The sequence below is a fragment of the Carassius gibelio genome, chromosome B15 (assembly GCF_023724105.1).
Source record: "Carassius gibelio isolate Cgi1373 ecotype wild population from Czech Republic chromosome B15, carGib1.2-hapl.c, whole genome shotgun sequence".
Classification (NCBI taxonomy): domain Eukaryota; kingdom Metazoa; phylum Chordata; class Actinopteri; order Cypriniformes; family Cyprinidae; genus Carassius; species Carassius gibelio.
In genome coordinates, this window is record NC_068410.1 from 10,033,481 (window position 1) to 10,057,621 (window position 24,141).

The following is a 24,141-nucleotide window of genomic DNA, read 5'->3' on the forward strand; positions in this document are numbered from 1 at the left end:
ATAAACGACAGGTTTATTCTGATTGTGCATTTCAGAACTTTATTCGAAATCTGTGCAAGTAAACACCCAAATGAAATGTATTTTTTAGAAATAATGATACACAGTAATACTCAAACGTATCGCAGTTAGCCTGCATCAAAACAATATTTCAAAACCAATAGAAGTCTTTGAAGTGTTAGTGTAATCCATCTTTGTACTGTAGAGTACGGAACATGATTGTTTAACCTGTTTGGTTTTCTCCTTGTAAAAAATAAAAAAATTGAGTAAAAACAAAATAAATATCTTCATATGCACATTTGTTTCAAAAGTTTAAACATTTTGCCTAGCGGTCTATTTCTCATGACATACAGATCACATTTTTATGTATTGGGCTCCATGACAAAATATATATATATATGCTTAAGACTTTGAATTTTCCCATGTTCAGTAATACATAGGAACTTTCTCATGCATCTGCATGCAACAGGCAGCAGTGTACTCTTAAATATCTGACATAACACAAGATATTGCAGAACAGATTATCATAGTTTAATCAGGAGACATGCAAAAGAAGGACAAAAATCATCCTCTAGAATACATATTCACATGGCATTTACTTTGAAGTCTCTTTAAGAAATTTCAAAACTAAAATGCTTTTCATTCATACAAAATAGCTGTCTTTCATAAAGATTATGCTATGTACATAAATATAGTTTTTAACGAGTCTTTAAGATTGATGAAAAAACATGTCAAACGTAAGACTGTGAAACATCCCATGAGCAAACATATTTTTGTGGGAATGGCCTTAATACCACAAACATTATTAAACAACCTTTATTAGATCAATGAGTTCATTATCATGACAGACAGCTGAGATTGGGCTGATTTGTCTCAAGTCGATGCAACACTCTCTTGCATAATAGAACAAACATCTTATGGCATGCTAATACCAAGACCAGTTCATAAAATACACAATTACAAAACATAAGAGGAAAAAGCAGTCATTTGTAGTAACTCTTGTGATTTTCATTCATCATCTTCTAGAGTCTTGCAAAAATCCATTTCTGTCTTGACACGGGTAAATGCTGAGAATGCAGAATTAAGAATAAAGCACATCACAACACTGTTTTCAATGGGAGAGAGAGAAATTAAAGAGGAAACTGATAACATAAAAGTATACACACTTCACATACCATACATATCAAGATATCATGTTGTAATACTAATGGATTCATATTCCATATTATCCAAACATAATAATGAATACACAGCTTTAACTGCTGTTATTTTATCCAAACAATACAGAACCAATGAGAAATGTCTATCTTTTTAAAAAAGCAAACAATTTCATTTATTTGAATGTATAAATACTGACATTTAATGCCTTCCTGACATAGACAAAGTAACAATATATACTTATTTCTTCATTTCAGAATGGTAAATTGAAGAATATTCACTAACAACTGCTGAGGCACAATCTGTTTATACAGATTATCATGTGCATCGGTGCATCATAACTCACTGCCTGAGGCCAAAAGTCTACCCATGTGTGGAAAACGGAGTAGGAACTGATATTGTTACAAATACATGAGGGCAAATCTGCCACAGACCTTTTGTAGAAAACTTTTATTTTCTTTGCCGCTTAGAATGTAGGAAAGAAATCAACCAGAAAGTAGTGCTTATAAATATTCAAATTAACTTTGGTTTCATGGTGTTTTTGTGAACTAAATGACACGTAATTCAAGTGAAAAAATGTGAGATGCCTCAATAAAAACAAAAGTAGATAAGAAGCAGAGAGAATAAAAAAGAAGCACATTTCTAGTTCAAGCACAGATGCTGGTTCATAGTCTCAAAACTAGTATTTCTTCAATGACCCGTTTAGCCGTGTTGAGTCACAACTAAGTGTTCATTTGTAATTCTGTTAATTTTTTTCATAGCTCAAAGGCCTCAGTATCACCTGATGACTCGTTTTTGGCCTTTATCTGTATTTGTCCCGAGCCTGCTTCCAAGCACTCCCCCTCTTTAGCCAGTTGTGCATTGCTCCTCCGGAGCATATAGTACAAAATAGGATTAGTCTTGGTAAACCGAGGTGAGTCTGACCCATACTTGTGTGTTTGATCATCTCCATTAACTATCTTTGCAGGGCCCTTCAACTCCTTTGTGGTGCTGTAATCGATTTTTGAACTTGCAGGCTCCTGCTGTGTAACATGGGGAGTTTCTTGCCTGTGACTGCTTGCTTTTTTAGAAGATGGGTTGCTTGGACTCAAGCTCTGGTGAAAGTTTTTTAATTCACCTTCATTACATGATTGATTGATTGTATTCCCATTCAGCACAGTATGTGATGGTGAACTGAATGTACCCCTTGGTTGAGACAATTCCTTCAAGCAGTTGTCTGAAAGAAGCAGCTGCTTTAGAACATTGAAACTTCGGTTTTCGTTAGACTCATATGGTGGAAACCTAGCTGGTGGACTGTCAGCCTCTGGGGGGCTTGATGGATCTCTGACCTCTCTTGTCTCTTGTTCTTTGGTGGCAGAAGAACCTGTGTAGTCTTCTTTAATGCTACCAGAATGTTCCAAATCCCTGGTATGCTGAGCCAATGAGTTATGACATTCTAGTTCTATTGAAAATTTCCGCTTCTTTGGGATTGTTGGTCCCTGGGTTTCAACTGATTCTTCTTTGACACCACTCTTGTTTAAGTTTTCTACTTTGTTTGGCTGAAGGGTTTTGTTGAGTCGTTTCTTTAGGAGATGACAAAGAAGACCATCTCTAGTGGAAGCTTCTGGGGACAATGGTTCTTCTTTAATGCTTTCATGAGAATGATAACTGGTGCTTTTTCTAGGCTCCAGTACTGACATTTTGTTATAGTCATTCATATGACCCTCTTCAACAGACTCAGTTTTAATTGTAATATCCAAAGGAGGACCATTTGGTTGGCCAGTTGCCTGATGTGTTGGTTTTTCCACAGAACTATTTTTGCTATGTTCTCGTTTTCGTTTACTGCCTACCTTTTCTTTCTGAGGTGCATTGCCCAAAAGAAGTTGTAGAACTGTGCGCTTTTCAAGCAGATTCTCAATCTCGGATACATGCTGTGTTGCTTCGGGAACAGATGAAGTTTTTGCTTTGGCCTCTTCCCACAGTGTGTTATTTCTCTGAATTGGTGCAGTGAGTCTCTCAAGTAAAGTTGGAGGATGGTTAACTTTCAGCTCTTGGGTCATGAGTTTGATAGGGGGTAAAGGTGCCTGTATGGGAGGAGAAATGTCAGGGTTTTGTTTTCCACAATGAGCTAAATCCTGTAACAATTTACTAGCACTAAAGGCAGATTCTTTTACTCTAACATCACTTGCAGGTTGTTTTGCTTTACAAAGATCCAATGGGGCAGACTGAGAATGGGGAGACCCATAAAGTGTATATGGAGATGCACTGCTGTCTGAGTCTCTGCTTTGGGAGAAAGTTGGCAAGAGTTTGGGACTTCTACAACTCAATCCACTGTGTCTGCTAAGGTCACTTATGTCCTTACACTTAACTGTACTGAAAACACTCTGGCTACTTGTAGATGCACTAGTGACCTTAGGGATTGCAGCTTGCATCAAATCAGGATTATCCAGACCTTTGTTTACTCTTTCGTTATTTTTGTGATCCAAGAGCAACTGTAACAGAGTGACCTTGTGATGAGGTTTCATCTCTGAACAGGTGTCCACCTCCCTGTGATCGGAGGTAAATTTGACAGGTGGACTCTCAGGCTTCCACCTGTTTAACAAAGACTCTGGGACTCTGTCCCGTACAGGTGAGGATGAAGTAGATACTGGTGTTTGTACATTTCTGTTCTTCAGAGAAAGGTCAATAGGAGAGCAACTAGAATAAGTGCTCTCAGCATCGCTGCTGTCTTTTGTGAGACTGCTGTCTGGGTTTGAGTGCTCACTGTCTGAAAAAAGCGGAGAGGCCAGAGTGCCAAAGGTACTGAGGTCATCTTTTAGGTGACCTTGTCCATTAATTCGTTGTGAGGTGTTGTGACTGTTGAGAAGCTGAAGTAGAAGACTGCTGCAGTTCTGTGATGGTCTGCCTTGTTTCTCGAAAGGTCGACGCTCTCTAAAGTGTTGTCCTGTGCGCATGGAACCTATTGTCCTTCTTTGCCCTGAGCTCAGACTTGGACTTTGTCGACTGGAGCTGGTTGACATTTGTGAAGGTATTCCATTCTTGGTATGTAAGAGACTTAGTCCATGAGTCTGGCCAGAAGTTGTAGGTTGTTTATCTTGTGTCTGCTGTGTGGCCATGGCAGATAGTCTTTCACTGGCTGATCGTCCAGAGAGTTGGGCTTTCAGGGCATGTTCTCGAGAGTACTGTTGCAGGTGGGCCTCACTGGAGAGCAACAGAGCCAGCTGACTACAAGCCACACTTGGTTTGGGCGATGGAGCGGGGCTTGATCTGATATTTACCAGGCTTGCCACAGCTTTTAGGCGTTCAGTACAAGATAGAGACTCAGGAGATGGTGAGGGAGAACTGCTCTGCAGTGCCTTGGGAGATTCTGAAAAACTTTCCTGGCTAGAACGTCGACGTTGATAAGGCACACTGTTGCTGTGATTCTGCATTTTGCTCTTGCTCACTAACCCTTTGAGGTGGCTTGACGCTGGTCTGTGGCAAGGTACATCTGCCCTTTCTTCTTGTACAGGCTTGCTTATCTGGCAGGGCGCATCCGGTGGCATCAGGCCTTGGATAATCTGCTGTGGCAGGGTCACGTTTTGAAGTCGAGAACTGAAAGACTGTAGCAAACTAGCTAGAAGTGTACTCTCTCCTTTATCCTGGGAGGTACCGTTCTGGCCACTGTGGTGGTTTTCACTTTGCCCATTGAGTGCAACGGAGGGTGCTGACCTCCGTTGAGTCTCACCCTCCGTCCAGGCCTCTGAGTTGAGGAGACGAGCCTTTCTGAGGTGCTGTGAGGCTCCACAGTGGTAATTTGTTCGGTTCTGCACCTGTCGAGTGCCATGACTAGGCTGTGCATGCCCTGTCCCATCCTTATTCCTCTGCTCTTGGCTTCCACTCTGTGTTGCCTCCGCACCCTGTCCTCCTGCTACCTGATGCATTAGTAAGCCTTCCAGATATGTTAATACAGCAGAATCCTGGTGTGTTTCAGGGCCAGGCTCTTCCCCATGAGTCATGTTCAATACTATAGTTCCTTGTATGGTTGGCCACCACAATAGAAGGAAAATCGCTCTATGTTCTGCCAAGAGACTTCAATGTTTTTAGCTTCCAAATCTTGTTTTTTTTTAGGTAAAAGAAAGGTATGATGAAGATTCACAAGCCATTCCCCCATAAAGGAAGCAAAAGCTAAGCATGAATTTAGTATGAAATCATGTTTGCCATTGTTAAGATAAGTACAGGATCGTAATGCAGTCAAGTCCTGTGGGATTCCATAGCGCTGGATTTGTACTTTAAAGCTCCAGGATTGTGAGTGAAATCACTGCTTACATACAGTAATTCTGTCCACAAGGTCAGCTGGTGATGGTCCTGCACATGAGAAAGAAACGTGAATTATTAGCTAGATGTTGCATACCACACATAACTGTATTCAACAAAGAAAATTCACCTTAACATTTACTATGTTTATCAATTTTAGGGGCAAAACACATTATAAACATGATCAAAAAGTGTTTCTGCCTATGATCCATGAATTTTTAAAGACTAAACATCAGGTTATTTAAGATGATAAATGAAAATGATGTGTTAGCAAGCAAGGCCAAAAAGTGGCAAAAGTTATGACCTAAAGATGGATGCCACTCGTATACTGAAAAGGATTCAATTAGGACTTTTTCTGTAACATCATTGCAATAACAAGGTTTTTCTTCTCTTCTCCGGACTCTTAAGCAGTAGGAATTAGCTTGCTGAATCTCATTAAAACTTAATACACAGGGCTTTAAAGACTACTTGATTGATTTGACAGATATTAGGTAAAAAAAAATAAAGCACAGTATCCTGAAGAGGATTAAATGTTTTTTACAGAACTCTTGCCAAGTTAGACCCACAAAACTGTCAGTCGAGAACTCAATTATTTGTAAGACAACAGTAGAAAGCTCACTGGTATTTGGAAGGTTTTTTTTCCTAATTATCTCTGAAATTGAACAGGCCTCAGAGCAAAAATGGAGCAAAAGTGACTAAAATTGCCCAGTTATTATTATTTTTATTTTCATGTTATCTTACATTTGACAAATTTTATATTAAATCCAGTATGTTATATGTGAATTGATATATTTCTTCAGGGTGCAAAAAGTTCATTTCTGACAAACATTTACTCAGCCTAGAAGTTGCTGGCTGGTTTACAGACATAGGTATCTCTCTTGCACGCTCTCTGCAGTCAGTGTCAGTGCCTGGAGAATGAACGCCCACATGATGCAGCCTAGTCCTTCACTTCTATGTTACCTAAGTTGCTCTCACTACATTATCTCAAAATATACCACCTCTGGATCACACAGTGCCATTGGCTCTGCAGACTGACACATTTATTAACCGCGTTTCCACTGTCGGGCCAGTGCGAGTCAGTGCTTTACATGGGCTGGGCAGGGCTAATAGCCTCGGACCTGTAGCACCGAGGCCAAAATAGCACTGTGTTTCCACCATGGGCCAGAAACTCCACTGCACTTCACCGCCCTTTACATGCCTCTCAGGAACAGCGTCATGCAACTAAATATTTTACCAACAAAGAGAAGTGATCAGAAAACTATTAAGAAATAAGTCACAAACATCATAAAAGTGGCCATGTGTTCCAAAAGCATTAATGTTTTACTATAATAAGTGATACATTGATCATAATGAATTAATTTATCAGGATTGAAAATTAGTCATACAGAAATAAAGTGTCATGAACATAGCTTGCTTATTAAGTCGAATCTGTTTCTGTTTATTTGTAGTCACAGTAGCCTATATACATCACATTTCAAAAGAAATTCATAGAAAAGCTCCTGAACAAGGAAGGAATCCAAGGAATCACAGACAAGGCACAATCAAGCACTGGAAGTGGCAGTGGAAACGAGACTGTCCCTGGCACGCCCTCGCACTCCCTGGCATGCCCTAGCATGTCCGCTTTTGGCCCGACATTGTGTATATGTACAAACCTGCTAAACACTATATTCAAAACACAACTCGAGCCTCTTGGTACAGCACTACCAATGTCACAACAATGTCTGCACTTCATAGGAAAACCTAAACATAATGAGATGGAATTGTAAGTACTTAATCATGGAATATACACAAGGCTGACCTTGTCAGTGCTCTATGGTCAAAGTGAAGGTCAATGGCTATGGTTGATTTGTTCTGCTCATAATTGGCACCTCTGGTTGTTCTACTTTGCTGGTGCTGACAGGGGGTGGACAGTACGGGATGACCTTATCATAATATCGGTCACAGGGGTTTGAGAGTGACAGGCCTGAGAAACTCCTATGCCACTACAAAATCAAAATAACTCTAATCTGGATATTATCTCTAAAGACAATTCATTAAAGAACAGGCTTCTAAACATTAATGTCAAGTCAAGTCACCTTTATATAGCGCTTTAAAACTATACAGAGTGTAACAAAGCAACTAAACAGCATTAAATAGGAAAATAGCGTTAAAGCAAAAAGGCAGTTCATCATTGAATAATGGAACTGCAAAATAAAATAAAATAAAATGCATGCCTATTGCCTAAACCTATTAAATGTACGTATATTTCATCTCCAATTTACTGTATGGAAGTTATGATAATGATATAGTATAATTATATTTATCAATTAAATATTTGGGGAATTTCACGAAAATTGTTTGGAAGATGAATCTGACTATAAAAATTTAAGTTTTGTCTGACAAAGCATTCCATCTAATATCTAATATTGTCAGATAGTGGGAAAAGGTAATTGATTTGGGACAACAACAACAACACTTCATCCTATACTCCTGTCAATAGGCCACTGTAGCTTGTTGACCTAATCCAATGAAAAGAGGAAACACTATACTGACAACACCTTCACCCTGTTAAACAGATAAATAATTACTTTAACACACTTATCTCATCTCCCAAGAGATATTTGGTATCTTGTTAGAAAAAAACAATCTTATTAGAAATCAGCTGTTTTAATAATGTATTCGGTAAAAATTTTCAAATCAAAGCTTTGCAAATATGAAAAAGCTATGATTTTCTTACAGCTATGAGCTTCAGAATAATTGTGTAAGAAGTGATTATAGTAGCCTATCTTTGACCAAAAAAAAGACTCATGTTATATATGAGTCTGTTGACTCAGTTCTTTTCAGGGTTTTTCTTCACAATATTATCTCCATCAGTGCAGGGCAATGAAGCTCCTGAATGAGTTACCTGAGAAATAAAAAACCCTGTAAAATGACTGGCTTGATATAAATGGAGAGGATCTGATATCTGGACTGGACCCCTCATTTCTCAACTGCAAGGCTGGAAGATTAATTGACCCCCCCAAAAAAATACCAGATCATAAATTACATCCACCGTCCAGAAACTGTAATCCATTTAGGCTATTTAAAATGCATGATGAGGCAAAAGGAGCAAAACCTGCTGCATGCCCTGTTTGAAGTCAAGGTCACTCACTCCGCGGGGGCCGTTTGAGTTGATGCAACAGCTGGCGTCCATACAAAGCATTAGGTACTAATAAAAAGCGACAAAGCTGCCCTTGCAATGTGTGTTCATACAACCCATCTATCTCTCAAAATAAAATAAAAAAATTATTTTGGACATAGTTGTGCCACTGCAACTGCTAAGTTGTTGTTATCCTTTGGTTGCACACGTAGGCATAAAAGCCTATGGAACTACAACAACACATTCCTAAGATAGCATTGGGTGACTCAGTCAATTAGGGCCATGCACCATTCAAACTAGGTCACTGTGACCTACTTTCAAACAAGCATTATGGGCATCACGCATTGACATTTCCCAGCTGGGGCACACCCCTTTAGTTAGAGCTTTGCCAAGCGCAATCTCTAGCTCTTAGTAAAAGCATGAGTCTGACCTACATTACAATGACCCTAAGATGAGTTACCCTTTCACATGGGCAAGTGCGGGGTGATACTAGAGTGTTTTAGCCAAGAAGAAAGGAACCCTTTCCCAAGGGGATGGCAGAAATATCTATTGGGGGCCCCTGCGTGTACTGTCACAAGACTCCAAACATAATTCCAGGATCTTGCCACAAGTAATAGTCTTGACCTTAGACTTGTAGATTTATGATGGCAGCGTAATGTTAACAGGAACACTTTGAAAAGACCAAGCTGGTTCATCTTCAGCTACAGAATAACATGTATCTTTGTCGGTTCAGCTAAAAAACAAGTGATACTGAGTGTGCTAAAGCTCGTCAAGGAAAATAATTTAATTACTGCCCACAACCAGGAAATGGGAACAAACTAAATATTTGTACTCTTAATTGACTGTGGTAAATGGTAAATGACTCCAATCCTGGAGTTTCCGGGATTGGAAATGACTTGGGGAAAAAAACATATAATGAAAATAGCAATAAGTATTTTACCACTTTAAGTATTTGAGTGGAAGTTTTTGGCTTTGTGAACTTGGACACAACCTTCAGAAAACAAGTGCTGTGACCTTTTTTAGGATCCACATAGAGAATTTGTACTATAAGCCTTTCTGTGAGAAAGTGGCTGCTAGAAATTAATAGTTATACAACGAGAGCTCATGGCTCTTTAAAAAAGTCACCCTTCACCCTAACTCAAGAGATCGTGTTTATCAGGATCATAGTTTATGCCAGTCATTATGTAAACAGCTCTGACCAAGTATAGCATATCGACTGGCAGTAATGCAAAGTGCAAATGTACTTGCAAAACCAAACACAAAAAGTGCATGACAAAATAAACAGAAGTCACAGACTGAAGTGCAATATACCATTGGTCTGATAGCCCAAATTGAGGGAGAAGCAATGACCACTTTTTTATTCATAAAACAAATAAACATACACTGCAACATACACCGCAGGGTCAAATAAAGGGTCAGCATGTGCGTCATGACCCTTGCGTCATTTGCTTGAGTCTTTAGAGATAACTCAGCAACATCCTCATCCAAAAAAGACAAGCTTCCACTTTTTCCAGGATGTGAGATCATTATAAGTTACTGGCAATACATGGTACATGTCACGCACAATTAGCCTAGGCCAGTGGATCTCAGCCATTTGACTCCATGGACCCCCATTGTCCACAACAATATTCAAATGCCCCATGACTTTTCCAGATGTTCATGATTTACTGAATGAAAACTTAAGGGTAAAAAAAAAACCTGAACCTTTACAACTTGTATTGGATTTTACATAAATATTTAAAGTGTTGTCAGAAGCTTAATGGGGATAATGTTAAAGTCACGCAACCATGGTTTAGTTTGTTTGCTAACTTTAACTTTTTACTTCCAGCGCCTGTATTATGGCTTCTACATTTTGTGGTCAGAAGATTATCTTGATGAACAAGTTGAGTAACCATCTCAAACCTTTGTTGGTCACATGTCTTATTTTCTGCAATAATCCAATTGTTCGATGGAACAAGTGTTTTCAACTTTTAGGTTGGCCTTCAGAAATACGTATTCTCTGCAGGACGCGTTTATTTCTTAATAAGGGAAGAAACACTGAATGCATGAAGTTACATTTCAACAACCTAAACCTGCTGAAACATGTGAAACCATTCACACAAATCAGACAGTAATCAGACTCATTCACAACTTCAGAAAGCTCAAATTCACAATGGTCCCAGCAATGATGGAGGAGATATTTCTGCCATGCCCAAACTGATATACAATATACGATCTTGCCTTCTTATGGAGCTGTGACACCAAGAGCAGGTACAGTGTAGTAATCAATTTGCTCTGCAGGCTGTAAGGCTCTGTCTGAATACTAATACACCCCAACAACATCCTGCCCCTCTCTTCTCTCTCCTTCTGTCTCTCTCTTCTTCTTTCTTTGGGGTTGACAACCCTCAGTGCCCTAGCCCTGACCAGTGAAGGAGGGGGGCATCATCTTGTCCTCTAGGCAGATAACCAAGGCCAGTAATCAAGTGTGTGAGCGCACGGGTGGGGGATTAGACGCTTGCACTGTGCAACTCAACTCTAAAAGTAGCTAAGTGCATGCACAACAAGGTCGCCATTAAACCTGTTGTAACCCCGTGGCTGGTCTCTCTCACTCTTTTCCTCGCCCACACACTCTTATGTGTGCTGCACCGTCAGTGCTCAGTCACACAAAACAGACTCAAACACATACACAGGCGTAGCCTCTCTTTATACACCCTCACGTACTTTTGCGTATACACACAGAGAGGCACACGCCCACAGACGGCCCACTCTCTGCCGAAAAGGGATAATTCATCATATTTTACAACTGACGGCTTTCTGCCTCAGCTGAGTGATATTGCATCCTGGCAGCGTGACAGGGAACAAGGCTCCGCCAGCCATACTGACAGCATGCGTTTTGTGTCTTAGAAGATGCTTTGCCCTGTCGCCGCATGCTTGCTTTTATAGTGCAAGAGTGTGTGTGTGTGTGTGTGTGTGTGGGTGAAGTGGAGCAGAGACTGGTCGTGGATTCATGACTACTACAGTCATCTATGAAAGCTAAGCCAAGCTGAAATGCTTCAGCAGACAAGACCTTTACGGCTTGAACTTGCCTTATAGCGGTTAGTGATAGAATTTCTTCTTTTTTTTCCTCCTCTTTATTAACGGAGAAAGTCTAACCAATGGCTTTCCAATGTGTGCAGTAAATGACCTGGAGAAAAAAGGGCTCATTTGGATCATTAGTCTGCTGCACATATGCTGAGAAATTCTGAAGGTGCTGGCATTAAGAAAAATACAGTCATTAGCCTAGCATCTTTAAATACAAGCTGCTGTTTTGTTATTTATATGCACTAGCAACTATTTTTACTTTGGGAAATAAATATCATATTTTAAGAGTGTTGCTTGGGCAAAGTGCACAGAATAAAATCAGTTGCATCAGCAATGTGTAGGCAATACAGAAAAATAAGTCAATAAACAATAGAAACAAGATTTTTAAAAAAGTTTATAATCTAGAACATTCTGAACATTCAATGTCATACAAATGTCTTTGTATGACATTGTTTTATCTGCTTCAAAAATTAGCCAAAGAAAAAAAATGCTAACATTAGAAGACATGGTCACTGATCTATTATATTGTACCCATAATCCAGTGTTGATTTTGCTGACTAAAACAAAAATATTTTTGGTAATTTAAATAAAGTATAAGATGAAAACCTAAACTTAAGCACATAAAAAAAATATTAAAACCTAACTAAAATTAAAATTAACAATTAAACTAAGCAAATTCTAAACATTTATAAATACAATAATGGTATAGAAACAATTTTTTTTATTTTATTAAAATAACCCCAATCATATTTTATATAATAAATTTTTCTCCCTAAGTGTTTAGAAATTATATCTGGAGCTATATACATGCGTACATACGTGTGTCAAGAGGGTCTGGATGCTTAGTTAAATGGGTCTACTGCCACAAATACTTTTCTTTCTGTCTGTACCCCTTTTTTTACTACAAATGGCTTACTAGTAGTTAAACTAAAGAAGGACTGTCACTCTTAACTTTAAATGCTAAATAACCAATGCCAACATACATATGTAACAGGCACAAATCAATTTTAATCTAGAACAGCATTAGAATGTTTAAGTATTAGAAATATTAAAAATCCATTTAATATATCTGTCTGCTGTATATAATTATATACCCAACCCAGGAGACCATTATGAGCATAATGAGCATCATTACAATTCCAGCAGAAGAGAAATCACATTTAAATGAGAGCAAAAAAATATCACTGCCTCTCCTTCTGATGTTTTTGATGGGTTTGAAAGCTGGGGATTAAAGCAAAAGCTACCGCGTATCCGTGCAAGTGTTTTTGAGGATGCTGTGCCACCGGTCTACCCTTGACACACTGACATCAAGCTACTGTCATGTGACACTCTGTCATTGGCCACCTGGCAGATCCTCCACCTTCTCACGACCTCATCCTCCAGTGACCTGAGGCTCTGGGCCCGGGCCCGGCCCGTCAGGCCCCTCCCTCTGCTCCCCCTGCTGCGGGAAGGTCGAACGGGTCATCGTGTCCTCATCTGTAATCCGCTGCCATTCGTCAGCAGTCGAGGCCAGAGGAGGCAGCCTCGCTACGAGGGGAGAATGCCCAATTAGGCAGCTGTCACACAAAGCAGAGGCTGCAGAAAGAGAGTGAGAGAGGAGAGGGAGAACGAGAGGGGGAGGCTGGGGGAAAAATCATCCCCTCCTGTTTGTGGAGAGGACAAGCAGCTGCGGGTGCCAATTACAGTGATATGTTAACCATTTCCACCCTAGAGCAGAGGGAGAGGGGAACGAGGCTCTCTAACCCTTGCTTTGTCTCCTGGTGGAATTCCTCTAGTGGGGTCTATGTTTACAACCGCCGTCACATTCAGATGAGGAACTTGACTCAAATTATAGCACCTCAGTTGTTAATAGTGCTGAGCTGGAGACGCATCCCTATTTATTTATTGCATTTGTGCATTTGCGTCCCTCTCTGTTAATGAAACTGCAATGCTTTTTGCAGTAGTGCAAAGAGGTACTGATAGACATCTAGACAATGAAGACAAAGCTGTCAATCAAAGCGTCATGCCTATTCAAACTCTAGCCAAGTAGATATTCGACACAACCATTTAAGCTCAACCTTGTTTAAAACTATACTAGTAAAAGAGTTTTCCTCATGTTTTTCATACAGCGAAAATGAATAGTGTTCAGGTTTAAATGCCATTTCAAAAAATGTTCTGTCAACTTAAGGTTACAGGTAAAGTCTACATTTCATAACAGCCAAAAAATGAATAAAAAATAATTCCACACAATTGAAAAACATAAATAAGTTGAATGAATTTTACGGTAAAATACTGTAAAATGCTACAGTAAAAACCTATTAATTGGTTAACAATAAGTTTTTTCTTATCAAAATAGGTTTCAGTACTTCCATAAATTGGAATATAAAAAAATATTGGTAAATGAAATTAAAGTATTTAAATGTAAATTTACATTAAATCAATAAAATCGTAAAATATTGTTGCCGCCGTTATCGTTGTGGGCAGTACACCAACATATAGCCTCTTTGTGCTCAGGTTCGAGTTCGAATCCTGGTTTGTGGGCCTTTCCCAATCCCTCCCCCTTCTCTCTTTCCCACTTTGCTTAAGCCCCTTTCACACTGCCATTCCGGCAAATACAGGGGTTAAGTGTTCCTGTAATTGTTCCCTGGTCGCTAGATTTGGCACTTTCACACTGCCAGTGATGACCCGGTATATGTACGTGCTTTCACACACAACCCTTGAAGATCCCGTAACGACACGTGACATCAGCGCGTGACGTGTAATGTAAGAGTCGACAAAGCTTGGCACTTTATACTTTAACTGAAGCAAGCAAACGATCTCTGCGTCAGCGCGGAAAGTGAGGAACTAACTGATCTCTGCTTCATTACAGTTTGCACATATGTTTTCGTCGCGAACGTTGATCTTCCTTCAAAACAGCCGGTAAAAAAGTCGCGCGATAACGCGCGTCATCACTTCGATACCGAATTAGATCTGGCTTTTGTTCACACAGCGCTCGTTCCGGATCGATTACCGCAATGTTACTATGTCCCCGACCCGGGTTCGATTCGGTAATCAATTCCGGGACGTGGTTGCTTTCACACAGAAGGCGACCAGGCAATGTTACGGGAATATTGCGGGTCCGACGTGCAGTGTGAAAGGGGCTATACTGTCACTACTGTAATGTCCTATCAAAATTAAGGCGAAAAATGCAGAAATAAATTAAAATGTTACTGTGTTAAAATTATGGTAACCACAGCTGCCCGTTTTTCACCGTAAATTTTACAGATTATTCTGCACTAGGTGAAAATAAATGCAACCTTGTACATAAAATTGTCAATTATTTTGAATACTGTAATTACTGAAAAGACCCCAACCTTTTATAGTGAATTCCCATGAGGGTCAGCACTTAATTAGGGGGTAAAACTACGCAGCGAAACCCTCAGACAGGTTATGTTGCCGAAAAAGAGATAACCCAAACTTAAACGCAAAAAGAGATAACTCAGCTGCAAGCACTGCCTTTATCAAGTTGAAGAGACCAAAGGGGACCATTTTCTTATCCTGCAACTAGCTCACAGACCTCAAGGTTCCTCTTTTCTCTACTGTCACAATCTCCTCCTGTTTCACATGCCCCAGAAAGAGCAGGAAAGTACAGTTACCGAATGCTACAAGTTTAATCAGAGATGAATGAGGCGCTGGAAGGGAGAAGGAGCTGACTCGAGGCTGAATAATCGCTCCTTTTCTTAATTAAATGATTGAAGAAAAGCCAGCACATTAAAAGTAAGACAGTGCCTGGGTCCCCTGCCTTTTCCCTAGATGAGAGAGAAGTTATTAACACAGTAAAGTCTCTGCAGTCATCAGAGCCAAATGCATGAGTCTAGAGGAAGGGGCAGAGAGTTTTCAAGGATGTGACCGGACAAAGACAACTGTTAACTCGAGACAAGGTACACAAGGCAACTCCTTATAAGACCAAAACTGCAGCTTTATTGCAAAGCTTCAAAATTATTCAACTCAGTATGTAACCAGTACAGTGAAACAATGTAGTACCACTGCTGTAGTATTTCTGATCTAAGCAGTTCATTTAAAACTGTACGTTTCATTGAAAAAGCATGTCAGTAAACCATGTTATATACTACTAAATGGGAAGTTGATCCCTACAGGCATTTTCATATTTCATGAGATTTAAGTCACATTTCCAGAGATCCAGGGGAGTATCAAATATAGGTCTTGTTATAGGGAATTCTGTGAGGACTACAAGTTGACACTGCAGTAAAACTTGATGTACTGTAGATGTGTTGACAACTTATATAAGCAGGTTTCTTCCCTTTTTGTGTCATGTAGGTGCCATGAATAATACACTACCAACCATCTGCTAAATTTAAAAAACTTCCTGCTAGCTTTCTCCAAGACATTCCACATGCAAAAATATCAAACAGTAATACATTTGTGTACCTCGCCAAAATATTACAATGTCAGTGCAAGCGAAACACATATATATTATGGTAAACGTTTTAAAAAGAAATTTATTCCAGTGATGGCGAAGATTAATATTCAGCAGTCATTTCTTCAGTCTTCAATAATATGTAGATTTCTTTTAAATTTTTTCTATGCATATATATTTTTATTATTATTAGCAATGTTGAAAACAGTTGTGCGGATTAATATTTGTGTATTTGTGTGCAAATTATTATGTATTATTTTGGACATTGATGAATAGAAAGGTCAAAAGAACAGCATTTATTTGAAATAGACTCTACAGATTTTTTTTACACACTATACCTTTTATGTAAATTTAATCAATTTAGCTGAACAAATGTATTAATTTCTTACAATCATCAAATTGTGAATGGTAGTCATATGTTTTCTTTTATTTAATATTAAATATTTAAATAAAAAAAATATAATGTATATAGTTTAGCTACTTTTACTTATTAGCTTGTGATAACTAACTAATTTAAGAGCAACTTGACTGTAATTGCAATTTCAAAGTACCTACCCAACACTACACCCTGGTATTCTTTGGTGCTTTGGAGTACTACAGAAATGGTATATGAATATGTTCAAAGTACAAAAGTACCAACATAAAGCCTTTCTTTTTCTGATCGTCATGGTAACCCAGCATCTAAAAAGCGCAGCGACTACCCACAGAGCAGCTAGCGGTAGGCCTCCACACCACATGGGCTTTTTATGTACCTCCAACTGTCCCTCCTGTGTTCCTGGCCTGCGCTCTGTACTACGGCCCACTCCCAAAAGAGCTGACAGTACACTTTCCATCGGTTTGACTTAAATAATAATAAGCACTTTTGAAGGACTTGAAAAAGACAAAAGTAATGAACAACTCAGGAGAGGCAATCGCTGTCCTGACACAGACGGATGGACATGGCGAAGCCTGTCAGTCCTACAGTGGCTAATTAGCAGAAATGAAGTTGGATTAAAAACTTAATGGGGGGGTGATAACAGTGCAAGACGCAAAGCTAAACGAGTCAGCAAACCTTTGACAGGCTGTCTCTTTAAAAGCAATGTTTACACAGTTGTTCTCTCACCCTCTATCCTCTTGTCCTATTTTCTGTTTTGTTATTTATTAATGAGCGTCAAACAGTAGCAGAAACACTTTCAAAAGATAGCATGGCCTTGCTCATGTCTGCCACCAATCCATGTTCTGCTGGTAGCTTTGGGTTAGAGTGACTAACTAGTCATCCAACAACTGACTAATCGATTAGCATTCATATTTTATTTAGTTTTTTTTTTTTACAATGGCATGCTGCTTTACATGCTGTCTGCTTTACTTTATCATGCTAATAATCGGGGTGTAGAAATGATCTGAAAAGTGGTGGGAGTATAATATAAACACTGGGCTTGCTTCATGAATATTAATTAGGTGACAAATATCGCTAAGTTATCCTAGCGCATTTTCTGAAAGGCAATTACGTTGGTGCTAGCCATAATATGATTACCATTTGCGTATTTGTTAAATCCACTGCCAGCTCCACTGGGTGCCAGAAGCTTCCACTTGTTTTTCTTCGAGACATTGTTTAATGTGAGCGGCTACAGCAATCTTCAGTGTCACATGGTGCCTTAGAAATCATTCTAATATGATGATTTGCTGCTCATGAAACATTTCTTATTCTCAACACTGAAAACAGCTGTGCTAATTAAATGTTTGTGTTTGAATGTTAAACGTGAACGGCTAAAAAAATTTGTGCACAAAAAATATTCTCATAACTTTATAACATTAGGGTTGAACCACTGACGTACATGGACTATTTTAACAATGTCTTTACTACCTTTCTGGGCCTTGAACTTGTCAGTTGTGTTGCTGTTTATGCAGGGTGAGAGACCTCTCAGATTTCATAAAAAAATATCTTAATTTGTGTTCCGAAGATGAAGAAAGGTCTTGTGAGTTTGAACTGACATGAGGGTGATTAATTACTAACAGAATGTTTGGGTGAACCATCTCTTTAAGAAGAGCATGTAGTGAACATGCTAATGAATACAAATCTTTACTACGAGAAAAAATGCCCATGTCTATTTTGGGTAAAATATCAATATATCATCTGTGGTATTGTATGTACAACACAATAGCACTCGTTTAGCAGAGAATGTAAGTGTATGTATTCTCAATATCCTGAGTGCTCAGCACTGATCACATAAAAGAACTATAAAGGCTTGAAACAGCACAGAATTTAAAGGTGCATTAATTTCGGCGCCGAGGTTGAGATAACTCATACTTAAGTCAAATAAAACCCCCTGACGTGACAAACGGTCCTACCGAGAAGCAGCCAGAGAACAGCATGTCTCAAGTTGTCGGCAAATGGGAGAGATGAGTAAAAGCGGCTGAGCAAATGAGGCCCTGGCTGCGCTCACACAGAGCAAAGTGAACTGTTTACTCAGAGCACACAGGGGAAGATGACTTTTACTGCAACCCCATCCTTACGCTCTCCCTTCCCCCACTCGCTCTCTCAGTAACACACAATCTTTCTCTCTCTCTCTCTCTCACTGTCTGTAGTGAGTGAATGTCAGAGGGTGAGTGTGCGTGACCTTGAGTCACGTCAGAAGCACAGCGAGGGTCGTGCTGCCTGCAGGCGTCCTTGAACTGCATCTGCAAGACAAAAAATAAAAACCTTCACGGTACCCTGATAGATATCTCAAATATCCTGGCTTTCTCTAACGGCCGCCTGTGCTATCAGTCCCTGTGATGAAAAATTTCATAGAGCCCGTGTACCTCTAACCTCACACCACAGAGGAATCGCAGAATTATCTGCTTGTCTAGCCCAAGATACGATTTGCAATATGAAGCCAGTGCATCGTCTAAGAGATGACACATGGGAGGGAATCGAAATATAAGGGAGCTTAAAAGGAGGTCAGATAGCTTACGCACACTGATGTAGTGTTTCTCCGCTTCGAATGCCATCCATAACAGGGACATGCATGCCATGCCACCCAATTACATAAAGGAGGTGCGGAAATGTTGAGGAGCATCCATTTCTGCTACAAGGTTTTGGCCAAAAATGGTAAAAAAACAAAACAAAAAAGGACAAAATATTGATACAATATTGTATATTTTTAATGTGAACAATTTTATGTAATTACACCTAATTTGATTGCCATCTATAACAGAGATATGCATGCCACGCAATTAATTAAGGGAGGCATTTTTGGCAAGTTTTATTTTTGGTTTTGGGAAGAAAAATAAAGCACATCAAAACACTAATTGCATTTAAAGGAATTACTATAAACTGAAAATTAAAAAGTTAAATTCAATTGTTAAGAATAATTGATTAAAATGTTTATATATTATATTATATTATATTATATTATAATAATTTTTATATTATTATATTTTTTAGTCATATTTTTTTAATACGCCCAGAATTCTTAATTTCAGCTAAGAAATGTCCCCTTTTTTATTTATTTTTTTCTAATTAAATGTACACCATTTTAATAATTCTACCCTGCCACCTCAAAGAATGGTATGAACTACTCTGAACGCTATTGCATTAACACTTCGTAGATGCTCACCCTAGATAGATGCCTTTTTCTGGGAGGTCAAAAACAGATACATGCAGAGCTTTTACAACGTGAACGATGACAGATTCTCAGAGGCCCGGGCCCTCTTCCGAGGAAGCAGAATTGACCCCCTCGGCAGATGAAACCCTACACCCTGCCAATCGTGGCCGTGCTGGTACCCAGCTGTTCTTGTCATGCACTTGGGTGTGCTTCAGCCTGCATAGAGCGGTTTTTAGTTTAACCTCAGGAGGGTGATCAGGAGGGGACGGAATTTAGCGTTGTTCATCATCCCTGGTATGGATGAAAACATGTTGCCAGATATCTTATCTGAAAATACTATGCATGCAGGTTTGCCTGCGGAGCTAAGTTTACACAAGCCACTGGAATGCTAGGACACATATGCCTTTCACAACACTCAAAATACATACCGTGACAAGAAGTAAAAAACAGAGCTTGTAAATGTTGAAACTAGCGAACATGTAGACGAGAATCCTTGTTCTTAACAGGAATACACTGTAGGGATATTTGAGCATAGTGGTATCTATTTCTCATGTGGCAACGGGCTGAACGACTGCCAGGGGTCCTGATAAGGAACTAAGACTTGGTGCCCCTGAGATCAGAGGTTATGTTCACGGACAAAATGGAAAAGCTGATTAGTTAGTCTGTCGTCCCCTTTAATACTAAGGGCAACATCACAGAACATAAGAGGCCGCCCAAAAAGCTGGGTAACAAAGCTTAAAATGTATGTAAACATATGGAATATGTATTGAATATTTTTTACATTGTCATATAACTTTACATATACATTTTTATGTTGTATATTTTCTCTATAGGCAAACAAATTTAAATAGCATTTAAAAATGTACAAATTACAAAGATTTTTCTGTTGCCCAATTTTGAGTCTAAAACACATAAATGTATTAAAACATCTGTCTTAACATTCTCATATCTGCTCTTTAGGAAACTTTTGGTCATAAAAAGGGTATTAAAGTCATAATAAAATAAAAATAATAATAAATATTTCCTAAAAATGTACTGAATCAATGTCATATTTTTATATTTGTAATATCCTTTAAGATCAATGCAATTCTAGTCCGCAAGTTTCCAAATTCCATTCCAAGGCCTTTAAACTTATTTCACTGGGACTCTTTGCTTTGTGCTGGAGAAAATAGGTCACATATAGTCTTCCACTGTTTTTGACCGAACAAAAGAAAAGTTCAGCTGAGTTTTATCACATAACTCAGCAGAGACCACCTTCATTAACCCCAGCGAAGAGAGATCAAGCTCTCATATTGCCAGATGTGCTTTGGAGCCCTTATCAGCCAGCATGTATGTGAGACAGGCTGATCTTAATTAAATACTGTTCCTATCCAAAGGCTATGCAGCGCATTCGTTTTTACTCCCTTCACTGCTGCCTTTTCCCATTCAGGGAGGAGATTATTTCAGTGGCTAATGGCGGAGGACTCTAAAAATCCCTTGCCTTATTAAGTAACATATTGTGCCTCATGCTATCTTAAGCAAATGGTTTCGCTGGAACTCGCTAGAATTCAAAGCTGAGACCTAACACCGTGGCTTTGGCTGTGACAGGTTGCCTCATTTTGGAGCCACATGTTTACTCACTTGTTAGGTAGCAAATGGTGCTTGTTGTTTTCATCTCATCAACATCAATAATCACCTATATGTTAATTCATTCACATTAAAATACAGTGTAAACAGTATGGCTGAGGATTTGAAACTATAAAAAAAATTATATGATTAAAAACGTTTGAACTTCTCATGTCACATGTTCTTGCATTCAAAAATAGCTGGATGGAGTGCTGTAGAAAGTAACGCAAGATAATAAAAACATTTTTTTTTTTACTACTTTAAACTTCAAAACAACATCTTAAATGTGGCCCAAATGGCATGAGATGCTGACAACCAAAGACGGTGCTTTACGTAGGCCATCTATTTTAAAACAAAGCAGACAGAATACTATAAACATGTCTACCATGAGCAGAACAACAAAATCAATTGCAAAACATTACTGTGAACTTTCAGCCAGTGATCGGTTTATGTTCACTGATATGGAAATAGAACAAACAATATATTAACTTCTACCACTTTATAAAATATCTATTCAGTGCTTTCACTGCCAAAATAATGATAACGAATTACATTGTGTTTTATATGAGCATATATTGATTAATTTGATTAATTATCAGGTAATTAATATGATTAAAATAGACAGGCAGCGCAAATACAGAAGGATTAATTAATTGGACTTACCATATAATTCTTAAAAGTCTTCACTAAAATACACAAAGACTCCAGTTATTGATATAACTATATTTATACAACTATATAAGAGATCACAATTTAATTTATTTTGGTTTTATACTTATAAGTGTGGAATTTCTGGGGAAACTGTAGATACTGTGGTAAATTTGACATCGTTACTCAGTTTTCCAATATAGTCTGGCCTGACAGAGCTCAATGTAAATAACCAGCTAGTGTAAAAATAGCCTTTTTGTGCTCTGGAAAATGTTCTTGTGTTGGCCTAGTCTGTGTTTTGTGTCTTTCACATACCTTCCAGCCTGTCTAACCCTCGTCCGACCTTCAGCCGAGAGAGAGGCAAACATGGTTGACCTGCCACTAAACTTTCCCCGGCTGGATGATAAGCGCTTGTTTAATTATATTCATCTACATGGATCTGACATTGTTCCAGGATGATGTCAGAGCTCAGCAAGGTTAGCGGGAGCTGAAAGTGGATGGGAATGTTAAAGCCACCCACTGCAGCACTTTGCAGGCAGCAACTTTATTTTCTGCTTTGTTCCACGAGCTCAGAGGGCAGCTTTGCTATCCGCTGTTACCTAGGGCATGCAAGGGCATCCGCCGAATACAGGCGAACTGGTTGGGAACACTGTGGAAGATTGCATTAAAGAGAAATAAATGTCACTCAAACGTGAAATACGGCAGCTCTGCGTGCTAATAGCCTGTTGGATGCTAGCCCACAACAAAATGTTTGCAAAATTAACATAATTTGGGTTTTATACGTTATAATAGTATTGCTTTCGATGAGGTAACTTTCAACCCAAAGTATCTTAAGGACGTACAAGCTTTTTTAAACGCAAACTGGGGGTGAGGGTTGTGCACATGGATGACATGCCAATGTTTTCATGACAACAGCAGGTCTAGTGAAGTGATCACTCAAAGGCAGGTCAATTCCCTTTGATAGATAGGTTTACGTGTGTGCACCTCAGGGGGGGAAAGAGTATGCAGGGCTGCTATAAAACATCTTTAATGGCTGAACCCGGTGCTGCTCCAGTCTTCATCTCATTTACAGGCAACTTGGATGTTTTATAACCTTCAGCTCTCCTTGCTAGCCTCGCCACCCACACGAACCGAGCGGGCGGATGGTGGATGAGCAGACCCGAGCGCCAATTATATCATTGCCCTTATTTACGCCATTCAAATGTTTTCAGGTCAGCTCTAATCTCCTCCTAATCAGCGAGGTCAAACCACAAAAAAATGCATGTTGCTTCAAAAAACAAGCTAGCCACATCAGAGGCGTCTAGCTGCGAATGTCAAGCGAACCACAATTGCATAAGCAACAAAATGGCACATAAAAGCTGAAAATTGTCAGCCTGCTGTGCATAAAATGGAGGTTAACTGATGCATATCTGAAATTGTGTCAATGCAGTTGACCCGGAGTTGAGGTCTGGTTTGCGCAGGGTCACGTCGACGTGTATCAAAAGGGTATTAAGGTCACAACTGTCATTTTAGATTATCGCAAATCCCCTGAGATTTGCTCTGAAAACAGGTCGATTTGCTTGTAAGTAGACTCCTAATACAACTTATCCTATCTTATGTAACACACTGTGCTACTGAGACCAGAACTTATTCAATAGTGTGTCAAGATGTAGTTGTTTAAACCTAGCAAAAAAAACTCCTACGTGCAGATTACAACAAGGTTCTGCTATCAGCAAAATCTGACAATCCAACAAGTGGCCTCAATTTTGTGCACTTTGGCCCAAATAATTCTACCCTAGCGTAGCAGTTGTGATTCTGTGTTCTAGTTCCTTTCTGCTGATGCCACAAATGAACACAGCACAGCAAAAAAGTTACCATGAGGTTTGTGCTAAGAACAATCACATCAGTCTGCCCATCTAGCATCGTGAAGAAAGAACCAAATCTATCTTTTAATTTTTTTTTAAAGCGTCTAAAGGTTAAAATTGGAGATTTTAGAAAATCCTCTTTCTGTAATGACATTCTAGAACAAAACTTTGGTGGTGGAAAACATCATAAAAGATTTAAGGTCATGTTAATCTGTCTTGGAGCATGGGAATTAAAATAGCCAGACTCTCATCGTGTACAGAGGACATGTCCTTCCTAATATTCAACTTCTTTAACTACCAATATGGGCTTTTTGACAGCTTATTCATAAATTATTACGTTTGGTCACTTCAACTCTAAATGTGTGGAAACCTAATCATATACATGAATAAAAGATTTTTTTTTTTTCATTTTTATTTCTTACACAAAATAATGAGAAGGTCACTAGATTGTAAAATATGGTTTGATGTGGTTTT

At 39.0% G+C, this 24,141-nt stretch overlaps 1 protein-coding gene across 1 annotated transcript in view; it reads right to left on the reverse strand.

The window, feature by feature from the left end:
- Positions 1-24,141, reverse strand: part of nrip1a (nuclear receptor interacting protein 1a) — a 31,746-nt gene continuing 7,605 nt past the window's right edge. The window contains exon 2 of the mRNA XM_052576271.1: positions 1-5,481. Within this exon, the coding sequence (XP_052432231.1) occupies positions 1,911-5,132 (3,222 nt within the window). The 5' untranslated portion in view covers positions 5,133-5,481 and the 3' untranslated portion in view covers positions 1-1,910. The remainder of the gene's footprint in view (positions 5,482-24,141) is intronic.